The sequence below is a fragment of the Silurus meridionalis genome, chromosome 15, assembly GCF_014805685.1.
Source record: "Silurus meridionalis isolate SWU-2019-XX chromosome 15, ASM1480568v1, whole genome shotgun sequence".
In the NCBI taxonomy this organism is placed as follows: Eukaryota; Metazoa; Chordata; class Actinopteri; order Siluriformes; family Siluridae; genus Silurus; species Silurus meridionalis.
This window is the reverse complement of record NC_060898.1, coordinates 22,034,776-22,045,726: the sequence shown is the minus strand read 5'-3', so window position 1 is coordinate 22,045,726 and position 10,951 is coordinate 22,034,776. Positions and strand designations below refer to the sequence as shown.

Below are 10,951 nucleotides of genomic sequence, written 5' to 3'. Positions count from 1 at the left end.
TGAATCGACTCGCAAACACAAACCGAAAGCGTTTCTTTTAGTATTTAATTTACAGACAGGATTTGAACAAACACTTTAATACACCTTTAATGCGTTACAAACTGTTTTGTTTATGGCTCTACGTGTGTTTATGGGAATATTTCGACTCCAAACAAGGAACTTTATTTGACTTTTTTTATCCGATACCCCGCCTGTTTACATACACAAATAAGCGAATCGACACACGGGAGTTCGATTCATTTAGGAGTCGTTTGCTTGGGCAGTAAACTTGTAGCCTTGTTTATCATGTGAGGTTGTTTTATGTCATCAGGTCGTGTTAAAAAGTGAGGTTTGTGCAAATAATTTCGGGAAAATGTTCCTTGGTGATAATAAATCGTTTGTCCTTTAAGCTAACACCGCTAGCGCTTTGGCTTCAGGGTTAATAGTGGCAGTCTGTTCTTTATAGCTTCACTGCTACACGCTAGCTAGCTTAAAGTTATCTAAATAAATATTTAATAACATTTATTAACTCCTGAAGTGTTTAATAGCCCGTTAAGGCTTCGTTTTTCCGAATTAAAAACTACTCGCTTTGCTAACTCTCTCAGGCTAGTATAATGTTGATAAGCTATTAGCTAGCTAATGACTGTTTTGCCAACTAGCCGTCTTTACTGATATTACTGGGATTTATATTATATATTTATATGATAAATGCACATTAAATAATGTGTCTAAACCTGCCATTTGTAGGATTCACTTCCTTAAATAATGCCACAGGTTTCATAACTACATGTCAGTGTAATATGAAGTCTTTTGGACTGTCTGTGTTGGTTTTCAGTCAGACAACTACTAATAAATGAATTGATTCAATTCCTTTAAAAGTATAACAAATTATCCTATTAACTTATGAAAGAGTTTATAGTTTCATATTTTGGTCACAATACCTTGCATTATTTTGTTAAAATTGCACTCATTGTGTTGGGGACAGCAATGTTCTCCGTTAAAGTGCACTATAAATAGTTAGAAATTAATTTTTAGTACTTTTTATAATTACACGTGATTTGAAAAAGAAATGTGTATAATCTTTAGCTGTCTGATCGGTCACGGATCGACAAACCTTCCGCAATATACGTTCGTTTTGGTAAAGTGTTCGATTGGTAATAGGGAAACTTGCACTGGAGACTCCTTCCACAAATGGTTTGCGTGTACAAGTTGTTATTATAGAAATGATCACGCGATAGAACGAATATCAGTCTTGCAGTCAGAAATACTAGTTCAATTCGATTGTATTAAATATTTAGTCGATTGTATTTTTTGCCCAATCAGAGTCGAGGAAAACGCTGCGATTTAACTTTAAGCTCTACTCTAATATTTAGAGTATAGAATGTTTTCTATAATAAAAACGAGGTTTCTTCAAACTGATTTTCGTTCCTCAGGTTGCGGTTGAGGTTCTAATGGCGGCTCCGGTGTATCTTGTTGACGGCTCTCCGATGAGAGATCCGCTCTTTACAGCTGTGATCAGCGAAAGGATGCGGGTTCCGGATCGGCTCAGGTTCACTCAGGCGGCGACGGAGGATCAGAAAGCAAGGGCTGAAGATGTGCCTCCTGCTTTCAGCATGCACATCCCTGACAGACTGGCGTTAACAGGTGAGGAAACAGAAACACACGTACGTTCAGGCTGATGGGACATTTACTTTTCCATGCATATGCATTTTATATATATACAGTATATATACAAATACATACAGCTAGTCCCCGACTTGGGGGATGGAGATGTGTTCAGACGACCCCATCGTGACTTGAAAATATGGTAAGTCGAGACATGGCCAAACGTACCCAGGATTCTTAAAGAATGGTGATCATGGGGTATGAGGTAGTATACTTTAATTTATTGATAAATAACCAAATAACAATATATAATGAAGCAAAACATGGCAAATTACACTTGTGTCCCAATGTATTGTACGAAAGTTTAAATTCCACGTCCATATTTTTACAATTCTTTTGTATAACGAACAATTGTAACTTGGGGACCACCTGTAGTTTGGTGTTTTATTTCGTTTAGTTTTTTTTTCAGTTGTATTATCCATAAATACTGCTATACATCAAAATTCTGACAGATGTTCCTGACCTGAGTCCACGACCCCTTTTCTCACAACACATCGCCAGAGGTTACGCGTCTTCCCTGTGGAACCTGCAGCACGGACCCTGGGACAGGGAAGCTTACACACGCGAGCATGTCCAGGTCTGTCATTATGTGTCTACTCATTCATGCTACTCGGTTTAGGAAACTTTAGCAGTAGGACACGCGTAGAGAGTTTTATGCCTGGTCCTGATCAGCCCTGCGTGTAATGCCGATTGTATGTGCTTGCTATCGTTTCTTCTTTTATCTATTGTATTCGGGCTCATCTTAGATGACCACCTTGTTTTCCCGAGGTTTTAAATGTTTGCGTACGATCCACAGGGTCTACGGAGATCATGCAGTGACCAGACCTTTGGTAGGAGCCCATCCGGGACGCCAGCACACTCCAAACACTCTCCATCAGCGTAAGTAAAAACAAAAGCATGTAATGTCGATACTTTAATTTAGTGAAAGAGAAAACAAAAAGGAGTTCCTCCTACCACGGAGGATGCGTTCAGCATGTGAGGTCAAATCAACATGGCCGTCTTGTTCTCACCACCAAGAGTAAACAAAGTAGGAGCAACCAACATACAGAAATATACTATGTGGACAAAGGTTTGTGGACACCCAACCATAAGGTTGCCGTGACACCCAACCATCTGCAGCGATCATTTGATTAGCTTTTCTCAATCATGTCTGTAACAAAAACAAGAGCAAGAATTTCTTGTGCGCTTATTTGCTAAGCTAAATAACCGATCGGATTCTCTTTCTGGCCAATGAGCTCTGTGGCTGAATTGACATGCAGAACCATCCGAAAACAGCAGATGGCGTTCAACTCGAGCCAACAGTGTAAAACAAAACTAAAGCCGACACTCGAAAAACCCACGCAACATTCCACGAAAGCCAAGCGTCAGCTTGGTGTGTCCCGGGCTTTAAGTTCTTGTCTTTCATTTTTAATTTACTTTTATATATTTTATTGGTTAGATATGATGCTGCTTATAGAGAGAGAGAACGTAAAGAACATTTGGAGAGAGAACGAGTAGATTGTTTGGAGAGAGAAGGAGAAGAACGCTTGAAGAGAGAACGAGAAGAACGTTTAGAGAGAGAACGAGAAGAACGTTTAGAGAGAGAACGCGAGTAATTTTTTGGAACAGTATTGTCACCCAGCAACCAGCTGTAGTTTAGGTCACAGGTGGGCACCAGCTTTTGGTTACATGTCCCCCGATTGGAGCGTTTTGTGTTGTTCAGTAAATGTTTAAGCAGTTTTCTGCATCACGACTTATTAATTAACCGTTTGATTTTATGAGATGAATAAATAAATGTGAAAAATCGTCCAAAAAAAAGAAATCAGCATCATATATCAGCCACCAGCTGCTCTGATTTCTAAGTATCGCCATCGGCCAGAGAAAAACCCATATCGGTCGACCTCTAGTGAGTTTCCCTGGAAGAAATTCATTACTGAAATTCATTGTCCTGCTCTGATCCATAAAAGATTTCACAGTTCTGAAAGCAGGGGTTGGTGTGGCACATCAAACATTCAAGCACTTTCACATTCATTACTGCATTTATATTGATACATAGCTAAGTAAGCACTTTTGTGTGTCATGTCTTTGGCACCTCCAATGTCGGCCTGTCCACAGTGCTAGAACGACGCCGGCTGTACCCTCAGACTCGCCCCTGCCTGCACCCCAGGGGCTCGGTGTTGTCGGCCCCGTCCTGCTGACACCTCAGAGCGTTCTGCAGGCTGCCAGGAAGCTGGGCAAGCAGGCCTCGCACAAAATCCTCCAGACTGTCACTCAGAAATACTCCTCCAGGTGACCCGATCCTCCACATGCTCCTCCACACGCTCCTCCACACGCTCCTTTGCTTACTAACAGGTTCCTCGAACGTTCCTGCCTTCCTCAAATTTCACAAGCTTGAGCAAACTTGATGTACTGAAAAATCGATTTAGAGAATTTATTCCAGTTGTGTCACCGCTCCTTACTAACAAGTGCTACCATCCTTCTGATCTCCGAATCTCTAATAATCCTGTTTGCTTCAGTTTTCACTACTAATCCCACTAACAAACCACCAAACACTCAGTATTGAGAGAGAGAACTCTCTGCCTTGCTTACTGAAGCTTGTGTCCTTTTAAAAAACCTAATTGAATCCCATTAAAATGATCGGATCCCATAACAATTAAATTGAGTTAAAACCCAGACCTGGACCTTTGGGTCTCTTCCTTCTGTCTGAAGGTTTGGTTTCCCAGAAAACCCTCCACCTCAACCAGTCGAGGATCACGCTGATCAGGCCGGGAAAAGGTGATCAAGACTTTTGGGTTTTGTTCAATAATAGGTGTTTATAGGTTTCTCCTTTTTTTTGTTGTTTATTTATTTTTGCTATTTAAAAAAATGCTAATTTTCTCATCCAGTAGCACAACATCAGAGCTCTGGCGCAGTCCTGAGGAGGAAAGCGGAACTACAGTCGAGTTAATAGTGCTTCGTCGGCAGGTCAGTTATACACCTCCAGTCTAAATTTCAGACATGTGCTGATTTGTTAGACTTTATACGATGCGAGGAAATTGAGGTTTTAGTTAATAAGTGTCTTTTCACATATCTTATGACCTTAAATTACAGTTTCTTAAAATTTATTACAAAAGATCGTGAGTTTGAATTCTAATAAAGGCACAATCCTTCATGAGCCGGGAGAACAAAGGGGCTGAACTGACCGTTTCCCTCAGACTTGTAAAAGTGGAATCTTTCTTATATCTCAATCCAAGGATCAGAGTGCGATAGTGGAGAGCTGGTGCGTGAGAGAGAATTGAAAAATGAGCAAATTGGGTAGGAAATCTGGGGAAAAACAGGTTAGCAACAATTTGTCTGCAAGTTATATTCAAAGGTTTGTCAACATGAGCGTCTTAGATTTATATTTTAGATGTAGTTCCTAACTAATAAAATCTTTGTGTAAAATTTGTTAACGATTGCTTGTTTAGTTTTAAAAAGAGTACAATTTTGGCGATGTGATTCACAAAATAACCAGAAGAGGGCGCCAGATTCAACCTGATCTCAGAGAAACGAACGCAGTAGCCAGAAATTTGATTTTCTTTTCGGTCACACGTGCGACAAACTCTTAGACCGGGATTAGGTGCATCTCTGAAAACGTCTGTCACTTTGTTCCTGCAGATGATGAAGATGAACAGGCGGATCGCGTGTCTGGAGAAACAGAACGCCGAGCGCAAGCAGAGCGAAGTGGTGCTCTTCTCCCTGCTTCTTTCCGCCTGTCTGATCAACGGCTGGCTCTGGATGCGCAAATAAACTCACAATAAATCTTCTTCTGGGAGATCTCTTGAGTTCTCCCAGGTCCTCTATACACTGCTATAGACCTTCTACTTAGCCATGCACTTCATACAGGAGCTCACTGTGACCTGAGGTAGGTTCGAATCAGGAGCTCTGCGTATGCACGAGCGTAGAGTGAGAGATCGGCGTATTCGAGGAAGATCACAGGAGTTCCTACAGCACTGTGATGAGCGTGTAGTTCAGAGGGTTTCTCATGTTTTAACACTACACTTATATGGACAAAAGTTTGAGGACACCTGAGATTTGTTTTTGTTATTTTAGAACATCTCATTCCACATTTAGTCCCCATTTTCTTCTATAATACCCTCCACTCTACTGGAAAGATGTTCCACTAGGTTTTGGAGTGTGCATGTAGAGATGTGAGCTCATGCAGTCAGTTAGTAAAGTCAGGTTCTGATGAGGGTGAGGTGAGGAGGCCTGGGGTGCAGTCAGCATCACATTCATCATGTTCAACAGGGTCGGAGCTCTCCAGCAGGAGATCTTCCACTCTAACCCATGTAAAGCAGATCTTCATGGAGCTGGATTCGTGCACAGGGACGTCCTCATGCTGGAACACGTCTGGGTCTATTAGTTCAAGAGAAGGTGAAACGTTTGTGTGCCTCCAAGTTTGTGGTAACAGTTTAAAGAAGCAGCAGATACAACTGGAAAAGTCAGGTGTCGAAATACTTTTGTCCATATTGTGTATCAACACTGAATATATCGAGTGCTTTAGTTTACAGTATCGTTTGGAGATTCTGGATGCTGATCTTCAGGGATGTTTTGGTGTCATTTTGTTTGTCACTGCACAAGAAAAATAAATTACTTTGATTATTAATTATTGTTACCCAAAGTTTGGACCCAAAACCATCACACCTTCATATGGACTTCTTTCAGTTTTCTTTTTGGCTCGGAGCATCACGTCCTCACCACTACAGCTTCTCTATCACACTATAATAAATCCTGACCCATCAAAAATCCCTTTTTAAAGACAGAAGAGTAGAGCATTTTATCTTTCCTTCCTCTCAGTTGTGTTTTTATTTATACAGAAAATGTGCAAAGAGACATTTAAAATGAAGGAAATAAATCTTTTGCTTTCATTTTCAACACAGTGTTTTTTTTTTTTTTTTTTACCCCTAAATGAACGATTCATTTTTATCATTTAGAACAGAGTTAACCAAACCCCAGGTCGCGACCCAGTACCGGACCGTACAGAAGTTGCAACCGGTTTACAAAAATGTTCTGGGGAAAATGTGTGTAGGTTCTTTCAATTGCTAATGAGTCTCCACAGTGGATCATCCGTCTCCAAACCAACTCTTAGAAACCAACTACCTGCATGTCTTCTCTCACCACATCCATAAACCTCCTCCTTGGCCTTCCTCTTTTCCTCCTTCCTGGTGGCTCCATCCTCAGCATTCTTCTACTGATTTACCCCATGTCCCTCCTCTGCACATGTCCAAACCATCTCAATCTCACCTCCCTCAACTTGTCTCCAAAACGTCCTACATGCGCTGTCCCTCTAATAAACTCATTTTTAATTCTGTCCATCGTTGTCACTCCTAATGAACATCTCAACATCTTCAGCTCTGCTACCTCCAGCTCCACCTCCTGTCTTTTACTCAATGCCACTGTCTCTAAACCATACAACATCTCAGGTCTCACCACAGTCCTATAAACTTTCCCTTTCACTCTCACAGATACTCTTCTATCACAAATCACTCCTGCTATCACTCTTCTCCACCCACTCCACCCTGCCTGCACTCTTTTTTCACTTCTCGAACACACATTACTTTGCACTGTTGACCCCAGAACTCCTCCACCTCTTCTCCCTGCAACCGCACCACTCCACTGCCCTCCCTCTAATTCACACACATGTACTCTGTCTTACTCCTACTGACTCTCATTCTACTTCTCTCCAGCGTGTACCTCCACCTCTCCAGGCTCTTCTCAAACTGGTCTCTACTCTCACCACAAATAATATCATCTGCAAACATCATAGTCCATGGAGACTCCTGTCTGACCTCATCTTTCAATCTGTCCATCACCACTACAGGAAAGGGCTCAGAGTCGATCCTTGATGCAGTTCCACCTCCACCTTGAACCAGTCTGTCGTTCCTACTGCACACTTCACTGCTGTCACACTGTCCTCATACGTGTGCTTTTTGATTTTCTGTAACAATCTTTTAACACTCGTGTGCACATTAAACAACTCTACTAGCACACTGATGTTTTTAGATGAAGAAAAAAACACAAACAACTGATCTGCTCAGTACAGTTATTTATTAAAATAATTAAATTAACTTTTTAATAAAAAAAAATGTTATTTGGAACATGTTCTGGACTATAAACCAAATAATAAAAAAACTGCACATGAAACGGTATGAGATGAATTTTGTAAAAAAAAAAAAAAAGTTTGATTAAAGATAATACCATCAAATTACAAACATATGAATGTACAGTAATAAAATGTCGACAAGCAGCAACTGGGGTACATACACTGTGACAACCAATACTCAGAAATTCAAAAGCAAATGTTCCTCGCTTGGAGGAGGAGACGGAGAAATGTTCCATCACTACTGCAGAGTGGACGATCCTGTACGTAAAACATTTCGTAGATCTGAAACACATTCCTGTTTTGTTTTCTGTAACAAAAAGTAGCGAGAACAACAACCAATAGAACAACTTTAGGTGGGACCGCCGGGAAACGCTCCAAGGACCCAAGTAATCGGTGAGCGTTTCCATTTTGACCAAGCAGCTGATATAAAATATTGATCCATGAGTCTTTTATTAACGTAATAACACCGTTTCAGAACTGAACATCAATCTGTTTCTGTTTTTTCCCCTCAAGAAAACGTGTAGACGCAAAAAAATAAAACGCTGGCCACAGATTCCACCCAAACCGCAAATCAGCGTATCTTTAGGTCCATTGTCCTCTTCCCAAACACAGCCAGAGGCACTGAACAGAATTACTGGAAATGTTTCAGCGTACCACTGTGACACTGGTTGTATAATAACGATGGAATGATACTCTCTGTATACACGTGGCTCAAATCCAACAGAGTATACGTACGGATTTCTTTTTCAATGTGCAGGAAATGTCAAGTACCAGTTTTAAATAATACAGAAAAGGTATGTTTTTCTGAAGACCTCCATCCATTTATGGCATTCGGCCTCATCCAGCACGACTCACATTTATCTTATTTATACTATTTAGGGTTGAGGGTCCAGCAGTGGCAGATTGATGGTGCTGGGATTTCAACTCATGACCTTCAGATCAGAGGTCCATCATCTCAACCACTGAACTATTTTTTTATGACGTAAAAATGCACGTGTCATGTGTTAGAACGCAGGAGAACTTTTCCATTTGGAACTCGTTTTAATTGATATCTTTATGTAATTATAGTTTGCTCCTATAATAACATAACGAGCTCCACCCTTCTGGGAAGATGTTCCACTAGGTTTTGGGACGATTCGTTCTCGTTCAGCCGCGAGGGTGTAAAGTCTGGTTCTGATGTAGGTGAAAAAGTGAGGAAGCCTGGAGGTGCAATCAGTGTTTACATTCATTCTTCAAAGGGTTGGAGCTTTATAACAGGAGATCTTTCACACCATGTAAAACCAGAGCTACTTACATTTATCTAATTCATACAGCTGAGCTGCAATGGGGTTAAGGGCCTTGCTCAGGGGCCCAGAAGTGGCAGCTTGGTGTAGCTGGGATTTAAACTCACGGCCTTCAGATCAAATCCAATGCCTTTAACCACTAAGGCAACACCTCCCACAAACCCGGTTTGCAAGTGAAGGGAAACATCTAATGTATGATTGATACAATAAAATTGTTTTAAATTTTGTGGCAACATTTTTTTTACCACACTACTGCAAAAAGAAACGTCAAGAGTCCCAATACTTTTGTCCTTTCAACGAAGGCAGCCGTGCTCACGATCCATACTGTTTTATGGAATCATGCATTCAGCTAGAATGTAACTCTACCAAGACATACTAGTAAAAAGAACACACACACACACACACACACACACACACATGCTGCATTCACAGCAAATAGGAACTTGGGGAATTTCCAGAGTCTGAAATTCTCACACACACACGCTACTGACTGAGGGACAGCAATTAGATACAGACGTCTTACGATGGAGTTCCCCATGAAAATATCGTGAGTTGAGACACGGCCTAGTCTACGCAGGAGTCTTGCAGTATGGTGATCAGATCGGGTAGTTTACTGTCATTAGTTAATCATTTAAATTACAGCACATAATTTAGCAAAACAGAACAATGTACCCTACAGTACTGTATCGGCTTTACAGCAGTGGACCCCAACCTTTTTTGCTTTAATGTCGGACAATATTTTCACGGACCGGCCTTTAAGGTGTGGTGGATAAACACAAAAAATTAAAAGATTAGACGATAAAAACCGGTATTTTCCAAATATAATTATAAACGTGAATCCACTGTGTTGTTTTTTGTTAATTTTGCTCGCTTGGGGGTTTGAGTTTAGCGGAGCCGCTTTAGGAAGGTAGCGGATGGAGGTAAGTCATGTGACCGAGGCATCATGACATGCATCAAGAGTGAGTCATAGACAGATGTGGAGGAGAAAATCTGGTAATTTTCCAAAATAAAACATCGTTCAGCATCAGATAATAAATAAAATGGAAATAATGTAAGTTATGTATTCTTTCTGTGTGGCCCGGTACCAATTGACCCACAGATCGGTGGCGGTCCAGGGCCTGGGGGTTGGAGACCACTGCTTTACAGTTTATATATGTATGTATGTGGCAGTAGGCGATGGACGGTTCGCGAGTGGAGGGCGGAGCCGGACGCGCAGTTTTTCAATTTTGGCCATAGAAACACCGAAAACAAGAATTGTCCTCCAACACCAAAACAACTGGACTCTGTCGACCACTGCTGAGAGTCAGGCATCTGATCACAAGGCAGGAGACGTGTACATCCTGGCAGCCTTGAAACATAACATGAGAAAGTGAAAAAGCGTAAAAATGTACATATTTTGTCCAATTTAATTTCGCATCACTATCGTCATCGTAAGATCGAAAAACCGAAGCATGGTAACTCAGAGACGACCTGTACTGGGAATGTTTACAGTGATTGCAGTGGTAAAAATCGCAGAAACAGACGTGCGTTAAGGACGTCTTACTATAAAACCAATCCGAGCGTCTATCGCCAAATTACTGCGTGTTTAACGTTTCATTTACGAATGAATCTTTTGCACTGGAATTTTTGCTTGACGGAGGAAAACGATGAGGGATGCCGAATGAATATTTTCAGGGCCAAACGCTGTGAGGTCTTTCTTTGCCTTTTCACCATGAACATCGAAGAATCGCATCTCCAAACAATTAGGAAGTTAGAATTACAAGTTACGAGTCATTCAAACGGATATTTCCCACTTGGTCATGAATAAAGTGTTATGGCTCAAGCACGGATTTGTCTGGAAAGAAATAAAAGAATTCACGACTATAAACTATAATCGAAACACTGATGCTCTGTTTTCAGTGCAGATTTGCACATTTTAGCACAA

General features: G+C 41.0%; 1 protein-coding gene across 5 annotated transcripts; it reads left to right on the top strand.

Moving 5' to 3' along the window:
• On the top strand, positions 1-6,247 carry LOC124398414 (mitochondrial fission factor homolog B). Of its 5 annotated transcripts, none has more exons than XM_046868602.1 (8): positions 1-328; positions 1,413-1,623; positions 2,097-2,221; positions 2,441-2,523; positions 3,739-3,912; positions 4,333-4,398; positions 4,512-4,587; positions 5,260-6,247. In XM_046868602.1, the coding sequence occupies exons 2-8, from the start codon at positions 1,431-1,433 to the stop codon at positions 5,389-5,391; spliced, it is 849 nt and encodes a 282-aa protein (XP_046724558.1). In that variant the 5' UTR covers positions 1-328; positions 1,413-1,430; the 3' UTR covers positions 5,392-6,247. The 5 variants fall into 5 exon arrangements, with proteins under 5 accessions (XP_046724558.1, XP_046724559.1, XP_046724560.1 ...); XM_046868600.1 differs by having other exon boundaries at positions 2-323; positions 4,509-4,587; XM_046868599.1 differs by having other exon boundaries at positions 2-328; positions 4,509-4,587.
• The last annotated feature ends 4,704 nt before the right edge of the window (positions 6,248-10,951 follow it).

What these genes read in the sequence shown, in the direction of transcription:
- LOC124398414 (XM_046868600.1), top strand. Translation starts at nt 1,431, where the DNA reads ATGGCGGCTCCGGTGTATCTTGTTGACGGCTCTCCGATGAGAGATCCG. An exon ending in TGACAGACTGGCGTTAACAG is followed by an intron (nt 1,624 to 2,096) that starts GTGAGGAAACAG and finishes AAATTCTGACAG; the next exon opens with ATGTTCCTGACCTGAGTCCA. An exon ending in ACTCAGAAATACTCCTCCAG is followed by an intron (nt 3,913 to 4,332) that starts GTGACCCGATCC and finishes TTCTGTCTGAAG; the next exon opens with GTTTGGTTTCCCAGAAAACC.